Raw genomic sequence first — 22,165 nt, 5'->3', positions numbered from 1 at the left:
CCCCACACTGCTCTTGGACAATGCATTCCAGGTCCTACCCAAATGCTGAATAAAAAGCTTTATCCTTATTTCTTTGACACCTGATCCTTCCCTAAATGGAATATATTTCCCCAATCTACCCAGATATCAAATACCTTGATCAAATCTGAATAAAGAGCAGAAGATTAAGATGATGATTTAACAACTACTTTACAGATGTATTCCTGCATAACCAAGATTTCTCATTACTGGAGTTTTTCTGGTAAACCTTTTCCGTACCCTTTATATGCCTTCAATTCCTCCCCACAGTGTGGAGCTCAGAGTTGGACGCAGTACTCCAGCTGGATCAACTGAGATATTTCGAGATTTCCCATATTACCTGGCTTCCTTGCAGAGATTTTCTACTTGGTCTGAAATCAATCACAAATTCCTTGGTTTAAAACAAGTCACACCATCCTCTCCAGCCCTTTCTCATACTCAAAGATAGATGAATTATTATGTCATTATCTGTATTAATTCCTACTATTCAGTAAACTGACTGGGGGCTCAGAGAATATTATTATTTGTTTGAATATTATGGCTCTCTGCTTTAGAGAAAAATGACTTTGTTGGCTTTCTTAATAAGTTAAGTGTGTTTGTATGCTCTAACATGAACTTGTTGCTGTTTTAGACATGGGTTATTCACGCAAGAAATAAAACACATTTGCTGACACACATCATCTTTATTGTCTGCAGCAGTAAGTGGTTTACAAGCTTCAATGTCATGATTTCTGTTTGAAAACACATCTCATCAAAACATTTGACTGTGAGAAGTACAGCAAGCTCCTTTTAATTTATTTCACATACCATACAACTGGCTGATTTGTGAGAAGCCATGCAGTGTGTTTCACATCACTGGTTGGACAAAGACTCAGAATGGCTTATGGAAAGCTGTGACCATAGCCAAGTGGTGGCTGAACCCTGAAAAGTCCTGACACTCCAATTAAAAAAATAGTTGGCATTACAAATCAAGAACGAGCAATTATCCATACAGCAACATATCGTCAAGTACAGCAAAGCTTAAAAAAAATACTAAAACCCAGATCTGACGGAGGCTGAGAAATGAATACTCTTAATCTATGCCAACTATTGTTCAGAAAGTTAGTATTATGTACAGTGGTTTACGCACAGCTCAATACATTGAGAAGTCAGAATATGAAAAATGAATGTTTTTAAAAAAGGAATAAAAGCAAGTGTTAGAAACCCTTTATTACTAACAGAAACAATGCATTAGCAAAACCACACAAATAGAGCTCTGTGGGTGGAGCTGTGCACTTTTGCACTGTAAACTGCATTTCCGATACTACAATTTAAATCACATTACACACGCAGGGACAGGAACACTCAGAAAAAGGGTAAGCTTGGATAATAGTGTACTTGCATGAATTTCCTTCATTCACGGAGAATACTTCGGTGGCAAACACATTCTAATTTTTCCACAGACTTCGGTCATCTGGAATTGTATTTTCAACTGAATCCAACTGAGATATAAATATTGGGCCAACTGAAGGACGTTTGCTTTCCTACAATGGTCACCCATGCTAAATATCCTTTAGTGATTATTAAGGTCTACCAGCTGTAAGAAGGATGATTACCCACTGACTGGGGGTCATGTCTTGCAAAAACTGCCAAGTGAACCATTGGTAGTTTGAACTGTACTTCATGACATAAAAGTTGAGCATCGCCCAAATTAATTTGGAAAAAGATCAGTCAATCGTCAACATGTACCATTCTAAATATTTTCCAAACTGCAGCTTTCTCTGTTCCTGGTGGTCCCATGTCCTTCATCATGAACAACACATTAAAAAAAAACAAAATTGCAGAAGACTGCAATCACATTTTGTGATTATAGTTTGCTTTCTTTTCTCCAAAAGTTATTTTCTTACAAAAATTAGATTTTTTCCCTACACAACAAAGGGGAACCATAAAAGGTTAGCATATGTACAGAAACTTACACATCAAAATTATAAATAGTAGTTATGCTCTGATGTTATTGGGAAGGCTACAAAATGCTTTCTTTTGATTTTAACATAAGTTGCAAGCAGAGACTTTTTGTTGTGCCGTTCTCCTTTGAAGGGGTTTTTAAAAGGCATCTCTAACGTCACTTTTGAGAAGATTCTCAAGATGCCTCAGAAGCATTTTGAAGTTTTGTGCTGTTGCAGATTTGCTGGTAATAAGCTCCCACAGGACCATCTTGTGCCCAAAAATTGTTAGCCATTGTTTCATAAATACAAAGATTTTGATAGCAATTTAAACATGCCATCTTCTTCATCCAGAATCCCTCCTCACTCTTGTTTGAGTGATTTACTATTAAAACCTGATTTTTTTGAAAGAAAAACTCTTACATTTTCCTTTTAAAGTGAAGAGGTAAGTTTTGCTTGCGAGATGTCAGGATCTGGGTGACTGGCAAGTGAATGAGCTGTCCTTTGTGATACAAAGTCAGCAGGTAAGCTCTCCAACAAACATTTGAGCTGCTCCTCACCCAGCTTGATCTTGTCATCCAGCTCTCGCTGCTCCATCAGCAGTGCTGCCTTCATCTTCACAAAGTGCTGGTAGTCTTGGAATTGCTCTTCTGTCAAGTAGTTCTCCAGGATATCCAGGACCACACGTGCCCTACGATCTAGATTCTCCTTCAGTTCCTTTGCGTCTTCGTGCTGACTGGTCAGAAGTCTCCGCTTCTCATTCAACAGATTCTGAAATATCAATTGCACATCAACTCCAAGTTACTTGAAGACAGATTTTTGAGAGAAGGAATTAGAAAGCAATTAGCCCCATTCCTTTTACCCTTCTTGTTTACTTTACTGCCCTCCTCTTTTCTTCCTACAATATGCATCCTTAACTCTCTACTTGGCCTTGAGTAATTGATTAATATGTGCATTGCTGTGGTTCCAGTGACTACATGAGGGCATCACAGCCAATCACAATATTATGTTTAACCAACAGCCATCTACTTCCAATGGGAGCAGTACTTTTGGTTATCTTTCTTCACCTTAACTTAGGGAGATAGAGTCTAGCTCTATTAAACATATTGGTGTCCCAGATGAGTTCAAGTAACTCAGGAATCTAAATTATGTTTTGTTTACCCCATCTGTCTCAGATACCTTCCCCTTGCTATATTTTTCAATTATTTTCTCTCTCAAAAGTGGTCCCTGGCGCACAACTTTGAATCATTTTTCAGTTGAAAGTGGAAACATTCCCTTTTGGTTCAATCATCTAAATGGGACTTTCAAGATGAAATCAATAGTGGACTGGCTCTTTATTTCTCATTGACTTCACAGGTTGAATTTGCCATTTCAGACAAATGTGGATGTGCATCTAGGGTTGCTATTTCCAAGCTCGATTGATAGGTAGAATTACTCAAACAGGAAAATTGACAGCTCCACCAATCTCCTCATCTTTATTATCAACTGCATTGAAGCCTTTGCATTGCAAGTTTGAATGCAATTATGGTTCTGATGCTGTAGATGACTGTAATGGTTCCCCTTGAATTCATCAATGAGAGTCATTTTGAAAATTGCACATCCCAGTAGCTTTACTTGTAAAAAACAAAAAATAATTCTTGAATTACTTGGGGGTTACTGAACCTCAGTGATCAGGACAGGCTTGGACTTGATTCTCCAAGCAGCATTGAATTAGCAGTTCTCAGCCTGGCTACTGATTGGGGTAGTGCTGGAAAAAGTAACACAGTCAGAGGTCTATTACCATATTAAATATCAGTAAGTCAAGCCAAAACAGGCTGAGAACAGGATTGTATTTGGTCTAGTTACGTAGGGCCTCCCCAAGAGGTTCAACAGTATGCCGACATTTAAGATTTGCGCTTACCTACGAGAAAAGATTAGACAGTACATTCAATGCTGCATCCAACTTTAAATTGAGAACCACATTTAGTACTTTGTATTATCATGATTCAGTGCTGTAATTCATACTGCACTTACTCAAACTCTTTTCCTTTTATTGAAGGCTACACGAGTTATTCTATTGACTACCCTGAAATAGAAATATTTGTTTTCTTTGCACTTTACACCTTACAAATTATAGGACCTAATAATCCCCCTTTGTTGAGTGGATTTGATGATTATCTTAATCCGAAAACAAGTTTAAAAACAACAGATTACATACACGCTCCTCAGTATTTGCATTTTCATCGAGAGTCTTCAGGACATTTTCCACACGAGCTAAACGGCCAGACAGGGAAAGCAGCAAGTTAACAACCTTATCCAAATCTCCAACGAACATCTTGTACTTCTCATACTCATTTGACTTGCACAGCCCTTTAATCACGGTCTCCACTTCTTCGCCCAGAGCACTGTTCAATTTAATGTCAGCTGCCAGGCTCTCCTTGGCTTTCCGTAGTGTCTGAAGTTTGCATGTTATGCTTTCAATTAACTCAGACTACAAAGAGAGAGAGAGACAGAGAGAGAAAAAGAAAGAACAGCAATACATGAGTGACAAAAATGTCAGAATCAACAAAGGTTTGTTGAATGTTTAAGGCAGTAACTAATTCTGAGTACGTTTGCTCATTAACTTTTCGGTTTACTGTTCACACACTAAACAGCACATAACTTCATACTGTTTTTGCTGCTGGCTGTCTGGCACCAGCAATAGTGGTGCCAGGCAAATGAGCGGATGACCCTTGTAGAAGCACCGGGGGTTCCTTGAAGAGAAACATCCCCCAAATCCTCTGGCAAAAAACTACAAATAATGATCTATTATGACCAAAAAATGACTTTATTAAAGACCCCCATTTGACAGGCCAGGAACAAGAATCTTGTCATCCCTGCCTTTACACACCTTTCTCAGCTTTCAGGAAAATCAGATACGTAGAAAGCAAAAAGCAATCACTTTTGAACAGCTGTTGGTCTGTTGCTGCAAGATGGAATGCATCAAATTCCAAAGCACCAGCAGATCCAGTATGAGTCATGACCCACGCCCATTATGTAAAAGGGCATCAGATGACAGTAGACAACTTTCATAGTATCACAGAATCCCTCCAGTGTGGAAAGAAGCTATTTGGCCCAGTAAAGTCTGCACCAATCCTCCTAGACCCAGTGCCTTACCTATTCTCGTAACCCTGCATTTACCACAATTAATCCACCTAGCCTGCACTTCCCTGTGCACAACGGGGTAATTGAGAATGGCCAAGCCACCCAACCTGCACATCTTTGGAACACAGGAGGAAACAGGAGCACTGACAGGAATCCCATGCAAACTCCACACAGGGAGTCACCCAAGACTGGAATCAACAGCAGGTCCCTGGGGTTGTGAGGTAGCAGTGCTAACCATGCAGCCACTCACAGCAGTATTTCTCATATTTTCTGACCTGCTTTTGTAGCATTTGTATTTATGTGGTGAGTCTAGTTGAGTTTCTGATCAAGGGTAACTGCAAGGATGTTGATAATGGAGGATTCAGCTTAGTAATGTCATTGAATGTCAAGGAGCGGTGTTTAGATTGTCTCTTATTGGAGGTGGTCATTGCCTGGCATTTGTGTGGTACAAATGCACATTTACCAGATAACATTAATTTCTTGCATACTGGTACAAACAATCTTGATTCAATCAATTAATGTTTGTATATGTGGTGCTCCCCACCACCACCCCACACAACCGCAAGTGATTCTGCACTGTACAACTTTTCAAAAAAAAATCAACGTGGCATTTCAAGGCCAAATGAGTTACTTAGCTGTAACGCAACTGGCAGACTAATTTCTTCTTCTGCAAATCAGAAACTTGAACAGTCAAATACAATGGTCACCCTTGAAGACATATTCTTCATGTTACAGCCTACATACAGAGTCTTGCAGACAATTTAACTGAAATGTTGCAGTGATCCAACTGGGATTACAAAGGCTCTTAGGCTAGTTGTCATCTGCCACCAAGTGAGTGATGAGCTAACTGAGGGCAGATCAGTACTCAAACCTGATGGCCTCCTGGTCACTACTGGTTTGTTTTAGGCTGGATTAGAACTTTTAGTTGATATAGCATTGGGAGGGGTTAAGCTGCTAGGTTTTGCTTTCAGTGAAGATTTGTAACAGCAGGTACCTTCTTCTCATTGATATCTGGTTCTTCAACTTCCTCCTCTTCTGTAGAATTTCGCTGCATGTCCTTTACTTTATTTATTAGTTCAGCTTTGACAGCTGATGTGTTGTAGTAAGTGGGACAACGTGCTGAAGTTGCTCCTATCTTTTTCTCTTCTTTTCTAAATACAAAGAAGGAAGTTTAAAGACAAAAGTTGTTGTTAATGAATACAATCTTTCCAAAGAATGAAAAAAAATGGAGAACTGCTTTAAACAGGAATGCTTACAAACTGTTTAGCAAAATGACACCAAATTACCTGGACATCACCATCACTGAAAGTTTCTGAAGATTTTGCTGTTTTCCTGCTTAGCCTCCACTCTCTGGGAAAGGTCCTAACTTGTACTAAGGTATAGGCTCCATGTCATTGATCTCCTTGCCAGAGTACAACATGTTAACATTGCCTTGATGGGCTAAATGACTTCCTGCTGTTTCATTTTATGATTTATATGAGGTGTACGTTCTTGCTGGATTTGAATCTAGACCATAACCATGGGATGGTTACTTGACCTTCAGGGTTTCACATACAGACCCGATACAGACCTCAAATCAATACACAACAAAAGCATAATAAGATAATAAAATGTGAGGCTGGATGAAGTTAAAATTGAAGTGAGGTTAAAATTGTATCAGTGATAATGGGAACTGCAGATGCTGGAGAATCCAAGATAATAAAATGTGAGGCTGGATGAACACAGCAGGCCCAGCAGCATCTCAGGAGCACAAAAGCTGACGTTTCGGGCCTAGACCCTTCAGAGAGGGGGATGGGGTGAGGGTTCTGGAATAAATAGGGAGAGAGGGGGAGGCGGACCGAAGATGGAGAGAAAAGAAGATAGGTGGAGAGAGTATGGGTGGGGAGGTAGGGAGGGGATAGGTCAGTCCAGGGAAGATGGACAGGTCAAGGAGGTGGGATGAAGTTAGTAGGTAGATGGGGGTGCGGCTTGGGGTGGGAGGAAGGGATGGGTGAGAGGAAGAACAGGTTAGGGAGGCAGAGACAGTAAAAGCATGTTCACTTCCTGGAAAACAAAAGACTCACTTTTCCCGCTCTCTAATTCAAGGCCAATTAAAGCAGCTACAACCTTAGCAAAGATCAACACACTAACTGATAACAATCCAAGCATTAACTAATGCTTTTGTAGATTATAAAAGTTAGGGAAGTGTTGCTGCTACTGTACAAGGCATTAGTGAGGCTGCACCTGGACTACTGTGACAATTTTAGTACCATTTCTTAAATAGGGATGTAATTGTAATGGAGGCAGTTCAGAGCAGGGCCATAGACTGATTTCAGACATTAGGTGTTTGAAGATCGATTGAGCAGTTTAGACCAATATTGGCTGAAGTACGAGGGAATGAGGGGAATATTGAATTGAGACATACAATATGCTAAAAGTGATTGACGAACTATATGTAGGAAGGGTGTTTCTTCATCAGGGACAATCTAGAATGACAGGTCATAGCTTTAGGATAAGGGTGGCAGATTTAAAACAGAGATGAGGAGAAATTATTATTATTATTAATGATTATTATTATTCTTTGACCTTTATATTATTATAGAATATATACATAATATTAATACATATTTTTATTTGACCCTTTTTCTGATGAAGGGTCTAGGCCCAAAGTGTCAGCTTTTGTACTCCTGAGATGCTGCTCGGCCTGCTGTGTTCATCCAGCTCCACACTTTGTTATCTCGGATTCGCCAGCATCTGCAGTTCCCTTTTTCTCTGAGGAGAAATTACTTCTTTCAAAGGGTCATGAATCTGTGAAATTTAGTACCCTTGAGCACAATGGATGCAGGGAAATTTGAGTAAATTCAAGGAGGAGACAGATTTTTAATGAATACTGGGTTGAAGGGTTATAGAACTTGGGTGAGAAGTGGAGTTGAGGCCGAGATAAGATCAGCTGTGATCATATCACATGGCGAAGTAACCCCAAGGGGCTGAAAGGCCTACTCCCCGAGTTCTTATGTTCTCCATCATTAAGCAGCGTGCTGGCCAATTACTTTCTGTCTACATTTAATAACAGATTTGGAGAAGCTAAGTGATAATACGCTTCTGTAAAGGTTGTGATACAAGAAATTGTGAATGAAGATCAGACTGTGGTTGTGCATGGACATTGTTCTTAGGACAGTGAACCAGCTGAAGTTCATTTTAGAGAGAAGTTTTGAAGAATCAGTGATCTCTATTTAACCACCGGCTCTTCCTCATTAGTACCTTGTTGCTTTGCAAACCTATGATGACCAACTCTGGGCACAATTCTTCTCTACACAGACCCCAGTGCTCAAATGACTCATGCTTCTCAGAGTTCAAAGCTGTCTGAATATATTATCAAGAGATTCAGTTAATACCTCTTCTGCTTCTGTTAGAGGTAAAGTGAAAATGAGAAACCATGGCATTTTCTAATTGTCAGATCATTTAACATTATGTAGACACTGGGGTAAGTACAATCTTGGAGAAAGGTGGCTGTAATGTACCACAGTTTTAAGATTATTTTGCATCTGTAAGAAAGACAAAAAAAAACAAGAGCAGAAGCAAGCCATTCATCCCACCGAGTCTGCTCTGCCATTCAGGGTATTCACGGCTAATCTGATATCCTCAAATTTTCATGTCTTTTCCCCATAATCCTTGATCCCTTAATAACTAAAAGTCTGTCTATTTCAGATTTGAATAGACTCAATGATCAAGACTTGACAGCGGTTTGTGGTAAAGAATTCCACAGATTGACCACCTTCAGAAAAGAATCTTGCTTTTCTCTGTCTTAAATGGATAATTCCTTATTCTAAGAATATGCCCTCTGGTTCTAGACTCTTCCAAGTCCACTAAGAATTTTGTACGTTTCAATCAGGTCACCTCTCATTTTTCCAAATCCCAATGAGTACAGGCCAAACCTACTTACTCTCTCCTCATAATACAGTCCCTTCATACACAGGAAAGCTCACTAAACCTTCTCTGGACTGTCTCTAATGCGAGTATCTTTTGGTAGATAAAAGGCCTAAGTAACTTTAAAAAATGTTTATGATGATATTTCCAACGGTGCTCTGACTAGTGTCTTGTATAGTTCTACCGAGAGCTGTTTTTATGTCCAATTCCCTCTGAGGCAAAGGTCAATGCTCCATTTGCCTTCCCTCTTCCCTGCTGAACCTGTATGTTAGCATTTTGTGCTTTATCCCTGGGGCCTCTCAAACCTTTCTTTGCTATGTCTTTCTGCAGTTTTTCTCCATTAAATAGTATTCAGCTCCCATATTATTCTTGCCGAAGTGCATAACCTCAGTTTCCCCACATGATGTTCAATCTACCAAGTTTTGGCCGACTCGCTTAACCTGCCTATATTCCTCTGCTGACTCTTTAAAGTCATCCTCACCACTTGCCTTGTCATCCACAAACTTTGCTATAGTTCATTCACCTTCCTCATCTAAGTCATTAACAAATTGTAAATAGTTGAGTCTATGAAGAAAAGTTGACTACCGTGACACTCTGAGTAACAGAACACCACTTTGAAATGCTCCTCTTATCCCAACTATCCAAACCAATCCTCTAACAACACTAATATTAAAAACTCTTACATCACAGACTCTTACCTCATTAAGAAAGCTAATGTCTGGTACCTTATCAAGCACCTTTTGAAAATCCAAATATGTGAAATCCATGACCTCCCCTTCAATTGATGCTCTTTGTTACTTTTTCAAAGAATTCTAATAAATTTGTCAGGTAGGATTTCCCCTCACGAAGCCATGCTGACTCTGCTTGATCATATTATGCATTTCTAAATATTCTGCTATTACATCCTTTATAAGTAATTGTAACATCTTGTCAATAATAAATGTTAAACGAGCTGGCTTCTGGTTACCTGATCTTTGTCTCTTTTGTTTTTTTAATATAGGTGTTACACTACCATTTTTCCAACACTCTGGGACTTATCCAGAATCTGAAGATTACTGGAGGAATACTACCAGTTCATCCAGTATCTTTGTAGTTACTGTTTTAACCATCCTAAGGATCCCAAAAGATCCAGGGAACTTATTTGGGGACCATTAGTTACCCTAGCTCTTTTTCTCCAGTGATCGTTATTGTATTTATTTCTTCTTCCCTTTTTACTCCTTATTTTGTGTTCTATTTGCATCTTCTACCATGGAAACTGATAAAAAACATTCCTCAATTCCTCTGGCACTTATTCGCGCCCCATTATTATTACTTCTCTATCTCTTTCTCTAAGGGACGTTTCCTCACTTTTAGCTTCTTTCTTCCTCTTTTATATACATATAAAAAAGAGCTTGTGGTCTCTATCTTGATATTATTTGCAAGTGTACTCTCAAAGTTAGGTTCTCCCTCTATTATTCCATTGGTCATCTTTTGTAGGCTTCTGAAATTTGCCCAAATATCTGGCTTACCAGTAACCTTTGCCACATTAGATTTCTTTTTCAAATTGATGTTATTCTGGTTAACAAAAACAGAAATTTGCTAGAAAAGCTCTGCAGATTTGGCAGCATCTGTGAAGAGAAACATCAGAGTTATTGTTTTGGGTCCGGTGGCCCTTCTTCAGACAGATCCGAGGAAGGGTCACCGGACCCGAAACATTAAATCTGATTTTTTTTCCTTCACAAATGCTGCCAGACCTGCTGAGCTTTTCCAGCAAACTTCTATTTTTGTTCCTGATTTACAGCATCCGCAGTTCTTTCGGTTTTTATTCTGGTTAACCATGGTTGTTTTCCTAGTTGAGGTAAGATTTCAGAAGTGCAAATTTCAGCAGTTTTAGTAATTACTTCTTAATCAATTCAAACTTTGTTGCATTGCCATCCAACTGTTAGCATTTAGTTTGTTTTAACATGGCCCTCAATGATGTGCTGAGGTTTTGGGAAGATGGAGATAGAGGATCTGAGCGAGCAGTCATGCAGCAAGAATAACCCAATCAAATGTCTGTAGTATTGCTTACTTTGAGATGCTATTTTCAAGGAAAATATAAAATAATGAATGATGAGAAAGAGCTGGTGGCAGAATTGGGGCATTGTTTCTGTGGGTAAACCAATTGAATTGCCCATTATCATTGCTATATGTAGTTTTCTTAATAATGTATTTTTTTAAAAACAGTAGAATATCCATATTCCCCTTCGCAAATAGTGCTAGATACCTACCATCTCGCACACAACTTTATATTTTATCAATGGGCTGGCTATCACTGTCATTCCCTGGGTTTTGTCATGGGCAGAGGTCGCAGTTATTATCTTTGTTGGCACCAATGGGAGACAGTAGTAGTACACGAGCATATGTTGTTGTATTGTCAAATAGAAATAGCATTGCTCATTTATTCAATAGCTGTCCTACAGATACAAGAACCTACCCCTACAGAGGTTTGGAACTTACTTTTCTTCTTCTGGTACAGATTTGTCAATGACTTTTTGTAACCTTGGCTTTCTGTGTTGTGTCTCCTGCCTTACTGTGCTGCTTCTGGGGAAAATGCCCTCCATTAGGTCCATGGTGGTTTTCATATTTGAGTCTGGATCTAAAATCTCTGCCAAAGACTTGTCTTTGCCAATGATCTCCTTTGCAAGTTCTTCGGACTTGAGGTCTTCGGGAGATTTCTCATTTACTTCCAGTGACGTAGGAGAATGTTCGAAGTCCAAGTTTTCTTGGCCTGTGGCAGCCTTTTGTGTTTGAACAAATGAAGTATCCCAGCTCTGGTTACTGCGCTGCACAATTTGGGTTGTGTGGGTCTGTTCTGTGGCTGCCGGGATGATCATTGATGCACTTCCCAGCTCACCATTCACTGTAGAAACACTGCAGCTGCAGGGCTGGTTTGTTTGGTCACTTCTCTCTGAATAGGTCATTGCAGGAAACTTGTTCTTTGCAGCATCTTTGTCTGGAAACCTTTAAATGCAGAAAATTGGAGTTAAACAATAGCACTATACAGCACATGTTGTCCCTTCATTGTCACATCCTGGATCTCTCTCCCTACAGCTCTTTGTGTACATCCACAGCGACTGGACCAGAACAGTTTAAGAAGGGCACTTACCACTGCCTTCTCCAGTTAGGAACTGGATTAAACTGGCAATAAATGTTGGGCCAGCTAGTAATGCCCACATTCCTGAATGAATAAAATTCTTAATAAATAAAAAGATGCAGTCCAGTGTCAGAGTTTATTACATTTCACGTTTATATTCCCATTTTAGAAGGCATTCTAGCTTTTGCTTGTTCATTTCCCAGGGTCTGACATGTTATTGATGTTAGGAACAATTAATTTAAATGTAATAGGTTTACTGCACATTATTCAGATATACTATGAACAACTACATATGTAGAAATGGAATAGAAAATAAATATCATTGTATCACATTTCAGAAATACCACAAACCAATTCACATATAATTATCTACTTTAGGAGTTTGGCAATGGTTAAGCACGCAAATTGATTTCAAGACAGTTGAAAATTTAAGATGTTCCTTCAAGCAAGGTTTGCAGTGTTTCTAATATACAATTCTGAAGACCTTGTCATTCTCAAGGTTTGTTTGATTGTTCAAAAATACTATTTTGCCTCTAAGTTGCATCCTGTTTACAGACCTGTACTCAGCAGGACTTAAGTTGTCAGAACAATGATACCACATTATCAGCCAGCAGACAACAACTCTATACTGAGCCTTATTTATGAAGATTTTATTCTGCTCTCTAAGAGGATTCTAAAGATTTAAAACCCCAGGAAAAAATTCTCCTAATCTCTACCTTAAATGGGAGGCCCCTTTATTTTTGAATTGTGTCCCTAAGATCTAGCCTGTCCCACAAGGGAAAACATCCTTTCAGGATCACCATATCCAGTCCCTCTGTAGAGTCTGCACATGGGAATTCTATACTTAGTATTCCTGTCTCTTTATGTCAGTGGCCTCGCAGGAGATGGAAGGAAGTTCCACATCCACAAGGCCATCCCCGAAACTTGGCAGCAAGGCTAGGATCTGCAACTATTTGGGCCATGGCTTAATATCTGGTCTTTCTGGTGGACTTGTGCTGAAATTATCTCGGAAGTTCTCTGGAGTGGCTATTAAACAGCAGTGCCAATGATCCTGGCATCAAAATAAACTTGGTAGTAATTAAAGATGAATTATCTGTGTATTTATTCATTAATGTTCATTGATGGCCAACTCAAATGAGGGAGGCCTTATTATCTGAAAACTAACTGTACTTCTAACATTGGCCACCAAGTGGCACTGAAGCACCATTTGGTACAGATGTGGGTGCTTCTGAGCTGCAGCAACGTCATTCATTCCATTCAGAATACGTGCGCATTCCCTGGAGCTGTGGCACAGATTTGGAGGACTAATTACTGCAGGGAATACTTCCATATTTGGGATTCCAAACAGTATTTTGTGTATACAATTCCATGAAAGATAAATGACCTAATGCTGAGTTACGTTTGGCTGAAAGAACTGAAATTATTTGAGGGCCAGAAATGTCCTGAAAATTTGTACATTGAATTCTGAACTCAAATTTGGTAAGTTCCCAATTGTGATTCTCTTTCTTCCACCTAACTTATTCTCATCTTTTCTTCAAGATACTTGCTCTTATTAGGGTACAGCTGCACAATATCTCACTGAGGTATTGCTCCCTCATGAATGAATGTGCTCAGTAAGTGATAGCAGGTTACTGATGGGGAACAAAAACAGTTCTTGCCATGATTCTGCCCTCATCAGTTCGACAAATGTGAGGAAGCATTCTAACTTGTGCAAGTGTCTGTCTCCAACACAACCTCACCCGCATCTCTTCTAGTTTCAAAGTTAGAAATTATACTAGAAGCCAAAAATACATAAAAATGAAATGATGCTATATGTATCTTTGATTCATGCACAATGTCTTCAAACCTGGGTTAATAAAAGTATGCTTCTCAGTTTTGTTTTTAAATCGACTGATTAAAAACAATTAAGATGACGGAATTGTAAGAACAATTTGCAATATCAAATACCCAATCAACCATAAATCAGAAAGCAAAGATTAATTACTGCAGCTGATTTCTCTGAATGTAAGAGAGGGCCACAGTCAAGACTGGTTTCTGTCGTTGTTTGTAGGAGGACACAGTGACAAGCACACAGTGTGTAGCAAAACAGCAAGGAAAACAAGTCTCAATGCAACATCAGGCCCATTTATTAATCCTTTTATTGTCTTTTCCCAAAAAGCTTTAAATTCTTGCCCTCTGTTAAACTGCTGTAAAAAAATAAACAATTCTGGGTAATTTGTCCTATGAAACATTGCTGGCATTGCATAAGCTTATTTAAGATTAATTTGTTCTATACAAGTTCCTAAATGTGGCTTCTTTTACCTCGAGATGAAATAGCAATATAAATGGCTGCCAGTGCCAGCTACCAGTGCATTTCCTCAGTGTACTGTACCAAACAACATTGCTGGCATATACTGTTACGATGACAACTACAAATTGCATCAATCTCATAGGAAGGTGACAGACACTGTACCTACTGCCCATCAATAGCACTCTTTCCATGTTACATTCTTTCCAACTAATATATGCAAACCACACAAAACATAGCTACGTCTTAAGAGGATGGCTAAAAAAGGAAATGTGAGTTGGATGTCTCTCACCCTGTGGCAATGGGATTGAAGGTCAAGGGTGCAATCACAATGGCTTCCCAATAGAGTTTGGTTTCTGCAGAGCCCTTCCCAGGGCGAACTGCAAACTGGGTCACTCCCTGCTCTGTGGAGTGAGCAGCCAACATGTTCACTTCAGGAATAAAAACACAAAGTTGCTGGAAAAGCTCAGCAGATCTGACAACATCTGTGAAGAAAAAAATCACAGTTAAAGTTTTGGGTCCGGTGACCCATCCTCGGAACTGTTTGAGGCATTTGCAGTTCTTTTAGTTTTTTTATGTTCATTTCTGGACCATCTTTGCACAGGCCTGGAAGGGTCTGCCCTCTTCAGTCCAATGGCGTGATTTCAGGCTGGTTAAACACTATCCATGCAGGCAGCCAAGGGTGCCCCAATGTGGAGGTGGCTCCACACACACCCACTTCTCTCAGCAGTGCCCATGTGCGCCTGCCCGACATCATTGTGGGTTCAGTGTTTGGTTCCAAGCTCAGGAACCTGCTTCAGGAGAGAGTGTGCGCAGAGTGGTACTTCTGGGAAGCTGCCTCCTGCAAAAGCTGTTCTGACAACATGGGCAAGCTTTTGGCCTCTCGATCCTGCACCACAACTCAAAATGAGTATGGTGATTCTGCTTGTGTTTTGAATTCCTCATTCCCACATACCCCCTATATGGTTTTATTCCCTCGTCAAAAAAAACTATTTCCCTCCATCGTAAAAGTATAAACTAACTCCACTTTGCTGGCTTCTCAGTCGTAGAGATCTACTGCACAGAGAAAGGCCTTTCAGCCATTCAAATCAAGGCCAGTCAAAAGCAGAGAGGCAGAGAGTTCCAAACTGAGACAACCCTCAGGGAAAAAAAAAATCCTCCTTGATGCTGCCACGAAAGGGTGTGACCCCTAAATTTAAAACAGAGTCCCTTCTTTTGGACTTCCCCAGCAAACACCATTTCTGTGCCCATTTTATCAAGGCTATTCAAGATCTCCCACAAAGTTCAAACAAATCACCCTTTCCTCTTCTAAAGTCTAGGCCAGTCTGTCAGACCGCTCCCCAGACACCCACGTGGGTCTGAAGCTGGGATCGTGAAACACAAAGTGCAAACCAACAGACCATTTTTAAGCCTTGATCTGCATGACTATGTCTGATGGATTAGAACGTAGCAGTTAGTTACTTACCTGGCCATAGCTCCGCCCTCCTTCCTGTGAAACAGCTCCTCGGCCTGATCGCCAACACTAACGGGAGAAGGCGGTGGTGCAAAGTCCTGGTCTCTAACCCTTGGAAAGGGTGTGGGATCCTGTGGAGGTGATAGCAGAGGAGGAAGGTGAGGTGGAAGGAAATGGGTGCTAAGGGCCTGCTGCTCCAGATCTTGGATAAACACATCATCCTCCTCTGCAAAAGACGACGAAGTTGACTTGAGCCGCAGTGGAGATGATGATAATTGCCTGCTGGGCTGTGGTGAACATGGTCTTGCTGGCGGTACCTCAGACTCCCAGGTCCAGTTGCTGGCTGTGCCAGGACCCTGCCCCTGTTCAGATTGTTTGAAGGTTAACCCAGCAACGTGAGGGGGAAATGGGCTCTGCTTTGTGTTGTCGTCGTGAGCTGAATTGACCCATTTCATTTTAGGAGCTGGAGGCCTCTGTGGTGGCACAGACTTCTTCTTTGATGCTATTTCAGCAGTAATTCCTTCTGGCTGGTAGTTTAGAAATGACTCCAGACTTACTGTTGCCGGTTTGCTGCTGATAGCTTCATGAACTCTTGGGAAGGATTTGCCGCATTGTTCTGAAGCTGCTTTGCCCACTGGTGAGTTATCACTGGCACAGCGATGGCTCTGTTGGCCAGTGCTGGTCAGCTGACTGAGGCTGGAGGTGCTTCTAGGCCGGTAACCTTCTCGTGGTTTTTGCTTCTCGTTCCCACTGGGTCGTCTGCTTCCTGCCATGGGCTTTGGCTCCTTCTCATAACCAGCTGGAAGAGGTGTTCCTGCAGTCTTGCTTTTGCAGTCTATTCCTTCATTGACATAAGACCTTTAAAAGTCAAAAACAAACTATTTAAAAGTCAACGATTCTGTATGTTCGGATTTTATCACAAATAATAGCAGGGAATGCTGGAAACAGTCAGCAATTGAACTGACCTCAGTGAAGAAAGAAGCATTTGAAGTTTCAGTGTTCGAAGATGCAACAGATTTTAAATGAATACAACAGCTGGTAAAGGAGGAGTGGGAAGAACAAAAGGGCTGGTCTGTAATAAAAGAGTGGAGGCTAAGAAACATGAAGTGACTATTGTCAGCACTAGTGGCGGCTCAGTGGTAGCACTGCAGCTTCACAGCGCTAGGGACCCGGGTTCAATGCCAACCTCCGGCAACTGTGTGTGGAGTTTGCCAATCCTCCCTGTGTCTGTGTGGGTTTCCTCCCACAGTCCAAAGACGTGCAGGTGAGGTGGATTGGCAATGCTAAATTGCGCGTAGTGTCCACGGGCATATAGGTTAGGTGGATTAGCCATGGGAAATGCAGGGTTACAGGGAGAGGGTAGGGGGATGAGACTGGGTGGGATGCTGTTTGGAGAGTTGGTATGGACTTGTTGGGCTGAATAGCCTGTCTCCATGCCGTAGCAATTCAATGATATTAGAATTTAGGGATTAGAGCCGTTCATGAGAGTTTCTTGTTCTTTTACCTGTATTCCTCCACTTTCAATTTACTTTCCCATCTCCTTTGTTTGGGCCTGGGCACAAATCTGTAAGTTCTACCAGCCTTTTGGTACTTCAAGCAAACAGTGTTTTCTCGGGCAACCCAGACCCTGATGGCAACAAGCCATTCCACTTTTAGGGCTGAGGCTTCCAAAGTTGCACATGTTCTATGCCAACAAACTATTGTAACCTCTTTCTATCTTTTTTTTTGTAATTCAGTCTCCTACCTTAAAATCCCAAAGCTTGAAGGCCCGTTACATGACTTTCAATATTTCTTACCTTGTTTTCAAGAAATACACCAATAACTTTCCTTCCAAACCCGTTTGTACTCCCATTACACATTTTCCTTCCTGAATTGTATTACTTCAATCCTATCCATTACCCCATGTAGAGAAATAAAAATCTCCTTCCTGCGATGTGAGCATGACTGGCTGGGGCAGTATTTATTGTCCAAGCCTCATTGACCCAGAGAAGGTGACAGCGAGCTGCCTTCTCAGACTGACTGTTGGCTTTGGGTGTATGATGGTTGTAGATCCATCCCAGTTTATGTCCTTATCAGGTGCTCTGTTTATTTAAAAACATCCTCCTTATGACAAGGTCATCGACCTAAAATTTTAATTCTATTTCTCTTTCCACAGATTTGAATACTTCCAGCACTTTTCTGTTCTTGTTAGCCCAGCATTAGAGTCTGAACACCATTCAGTTCACCAATTGCAGAAAGGGTGACACATGGGATGCGACAAGTGGTCTCTAAATATGGGACGCAGCAGAGAAATACAGCCCCCTTAGCTCCCAATTGGTTTACTACCCTCTGACACAGAGAACACTGGATGGTTATTTGGATAGTAACCGTGTGCGGGAGTATGGAAAAAGTGTAAGAAATTGGCATTGATGAACCTGGGGCAGGCATGGTGGGCCAAAGACCTCTTGCACCGTGACAATTCTGTGACATGTTGTTAGAAAATGCCTGGCTGAGGCCAGGATCTGAATGGTTGGTAACAGCTTGGTTTTATTCCTGGCTCTGACATTGAATAACTGGTGAGGCCTTGGGTCAGAAACTGATTGCCAAGTGGAACGTATGGAATGACACTCAGGCCATGAGTCAATGACTTCAGTAGAGAGCAAGCAAGGAACGACAGGAAAGGGAAGATAAAAACAACGCCGAATATCAACAGCATGCAGAAGTTTCAAAATCTTATTCCATACCAGTCTTGCGATGCTGCCCTCACTAGCTGTTGCCCACAATCGGAACGCTGTAGTCTGGACGCTTGTTGCATTCTTGAACCAGATGTTGATAGTACACTGTGAACCAAACAATGCATATTATAGCACTGCATTCATTCAGTTTTACTGTATTTATTCTGTGCATTTTTTTTTGGGGGGGGGGGGGGTGTGGAGGGCACCCGGGTGTGGTAGATTGTGTGGGAATGGTACCTGAAAGGTTGTAAGAGCCAATATAATACTATTCCAGCTGAATGCATTCTATGGTACAAGTGACATTAAAGTGGGAGTGACATAGCAACAAAGAAACTTACATTGAGCTCCAGGTAAATGGAATGCATCCCCTGCAAAGCCAATGCAAAGAGCTTTGTAGTCTGAGGAATAGATTGAATACATTTGGTTGTGCACTACTGGATGCCGGGAGCAACCCAGGAGGCTTTTTAAAGTTGGTGGATCAGATTGCAATAGTGACAACCACAAGTTTAAACACTTTTTAAGTTTAAACTTTGTGCAGCACTAATTTTTGCTGATTTCTGACAAGCCACCAGCCGTCATGTGCTACCTCACATGTGGGAAATGCTGTTTGGCCAGCTGATCAGAGAGAAACCAGCAGTAACAGAACTGTCGCTTGGCTTTCAAAGAGGGGCAGGTAATTTGAAGGAAATAGCATATTATGCTGTTTTGGTTTAATGCTGTGCAACATCTTACAGCAGCTGCAGTAACATTTCTACATTTAACGCACATACTGCTGCCCAATGACTAACACTTAATTGGAAAAAGTACAAGATGGAATGAAATGGTTAATTTCACCAATAGAATATAGAATTGTGGATACAGAATTGGCTGGCCAACAGAAGACAGCGAGTGGTAGTAGAAGGAAAATATTCTGCCTGGAAGTCAGTGGTGAGTGGGGTTCCACAGGGCTCTGTCCTTGGGCCTCTACTGTTTGTAATTTTTATTAATGACTTGGACGAGGGAATTGAAGGATGGGTCAGCAAGTTTGCAGACGACACAAAGGTCGGAGGTGTCGTTGACAGTGTAGAGGGCTGTTGTAGGCTGCAGCGGGACATTGACAGGATGCAGAGATGGGCTGAGAGGTGGCAGATGGAGTTCAACCTGGATAAATGCGAGGTGATGCATTTTGGAAGGTCGAATTTGAAAGCTGAGTACAGGATTAAGGATAGGATTCTTGGCAGTGTGGAGGAACAGAGGGATCTTGGTGTGCAGATACATAGATCCCTTAAAATGGCCACCCAAGTGGACAGGGTTGTTAAGAAAGCATATGGTGTTTTGGCTTTCATTAACAGGGGGATTGAGTTTAAGAGTCGTGAGATCTTGTTGCAGCTCTATAAAACTTTGGTTAGACCGCACTTGGAATACTGCGTCCAGTTCTGGGCGCCCTATTATAGGAAAGATGTGGATGCTTTGGAGAGGGTTCAGAGGAGGTTTACCAGGATGCTGCCTGGACTGGAGGGCTTATCTTATGAAGAGAGGTTGACTGAGCTCGGTCTCTTTTCATTGGAGAAAAGGAGGAGGAGAGGTGACCTAATTGAGGTATACAAGATAATGAGAGGCATGGATAGAGTTGATAGCCAGAGACTATTTCCCAGGGCAGAAATGGCTAGCACGAGGGGTCATAGTTTTAAGCTGGTTGGTGGAAAGTATAGAGGGGATGTCAGAGGCAGGTTCTTTACGCAGAGAGTTGTGAGAGCATGGAATGCGTTGCCAGCAGCAGTTGTGGAAGCAAGGTCATTGGGGTCATTTAAGAGACTGCTGGACATGCATATGGTCACAGAAATTTGAGGGTGCATACATGAGGATCAATGGTCGGCACAACATTGTGGGCTGAAGGGCCTGTTCTGTGCTGTACTGTTCTATGTTCTATGTTCTAGAATCTTAATTCAAGGGGGAACTGGACTTGTGACAGCCAGTTTGCTAGAATTTGATGTCATTTAACATAACTGGCACATAATAATTCTAACCTCCAAATCCTCATCAACGTAGCTTTTAAGATACACCTTTCCAAAACTGTGGTTGAGTTATAACATTCCAGTGGGTTAAAATGCATGAATGACATAAGTGAAAATTGTTAGATTTCACAGCTGCAGCATAGCACTAGCTTTACAATACAGACCAACCCATGCCCAGGAATATACAAAGGAAAACATAACCATTAAATGTTGCTTGAAATAGCTAATCGTGTAGCAAAAACGAACACAACTGGTTTTTCAACTTAATCTGAATCCCTTTCTACTTGGCATAACTTCCCTTAAAAAGTCTTTCCCAAGAATACTTTTTCTTGCCTTTCTTTTGTGGGACTGACTAATTTCAAAATGTACCTCACAGGTAGAAATACAAAAGAAGCTGCGGTAACAGACCTGAGCCCCAAACAAAGAGAATCAGAAGTCTGGTGAGGTAAAACAATGATAAATCTTTATTCATCACACATTGTAAATGATCAAATCTAATCAATTAAGGGAGACAACATAAGCCAAGCGAGTCAATATTGTCACTTCCTCCAACCAAACAACCCTTGCGTACCTCTGTATTCCTGCAGTTCTCACTGTTTGAGCATTCCCAGTTTTAATTGATCCACTGGCAGTCATGCCTTTAGCTGCCTAAGCTGTAAACTCTGGAATAGTCTCCTTAAATCTCTCCACTTCTCTCTCTACCTCAAGATGTTCCTCCACGCACACATCACCTGAAATTTCCTCACGGAGCTCGGTGTTCAATTTTCTTGGTAATCCTTTGGTTGCTTAACAATGTTAAAGGCACTATATAATTGTAAGTTGCCATTCAAGTCGGAAGTCACATTTGAGGCCTCACTCTCAATTAAGAATAAGGCAAAATAGAAAGCACAAAGTTCTTTTGCAAAAGAATTAGTATAGAAATAGAACTGATTTGTAAGTTTACATCACTGCAAGAAATTACAGATCAGCTATCCTTTATCCACACATTTAAAATCCAAAATGATCTAAATGTTGTATTTCTTTTTGAAAGCAGACCCACTGAGTTCAAGCCCTTTAGATTAAAACTTCCCAAACAGATCTAATAATGACTTCTTTCCACCTTCATATTTAGGTCCATTCTGATCGGTTTGGGCACTTTGGAGTAAAACTTTGTTTGGCCCAAACAGACCAGAACAGACTTAAATGTGAAGTGTAGCACCAGATGGAGACAAAAAGTAATAAGTGTAGAGATAATGAAATTTAAAAATTTTTACAGATGCCAACAGTTTTTTGATGAAGTAATGTGATCTCATTCCCCAGAAGACATACGGCACAAGTTCAAGAGTTAAATTAATCTTTTGCTTTTGGAAGTCAGGCGATTAGTGAAAGGTCTCAAAAGGTAAGGCAAGAATGTTGCAAACCAAGAATTTTTCATCTGAAAAGTTGTTGGTCCCGAGGGTTTTAGATCAAGGATTCCTGACCTATATTTTCTGGGTATATTTCTTCTGTTGGCCGTAAAGTTGATGTTGGAGCAGTATACAGTGGGAAAACCCACTCATGCTCAGATTTGTTCACTAATACCAGTGGTAGACACAACATTTTCTCTTTTCACAGATTCATAAGGATAGTATCTTTGGGTGACTTAGTGACATTA

At 40.8% G+C, this 22,165-nt stretch overlaps 1 protein-coding gene across 9 annotated transcripts in view; it reads right to left on the bottom strand.

The window, feature by feature from the left end:
- Window positions 1-681: 681 nt before the first annotated feature.
- shroom3 (shroom family member 3) overlaps window positions 682-22,165 on the bottom strand; it is a 402,329-nt gene continuing 380,845 nt past the window's right edge. For all 9 annotated transcript variants that reach the window (XM_059646412.1, XM_059646425.1, XM_059646413.1 and 6 more), the window contains 6 exons: window positions 18,548-18,643; window positions 15,837-16,682; window positions 11,448-11,951; window positions 6,058-6,214; window positions 4,138-4,410; window positions 682-2,711 (listed from right to left, as the gene is read on the bottom strand). In XM_059646412.1, coding sequence (XP_059502395.1) covers window positions 2,373-2,711; window positions 4,138-4,410; window positions 6,058-6,214; window positions 11,448-11,951; window positions 15,837-16,682; window positions 18,548-18,643 — 2,215 coding nt within the window. In that variant the 3' untranslated portion in view covers window positions 682-2,372. The remainder of the gene's footprint in view (window positions 2,712-4,137; window positions 4,411-6,057; window positions 6,215-11,447; window positions 11,952-15,836; window positions 16,683-18,547; window positions 18,644-22,165) is intronic.

Source organism: Stegostoma tigrinum, chromosome 1 (genome assembly GCF_030684315.1).
Source record: "Stegostoma tigrinum isolate sSteTig4 chromosome 1, sSteTig4.hap1, whole genome shotgun sequence".
Lineage (NCBI taxonomy): Eukaryota > Metazoa > Chordata > Chondrichthyes > Orectolobiformes > Stegostomatidae > Stegostoma > Stegostoma tigrinum.
Note: the sequence above shows the minus strand (reverse complement) of the source record. Positions and strands in the feature narration are given on the sequence as shown.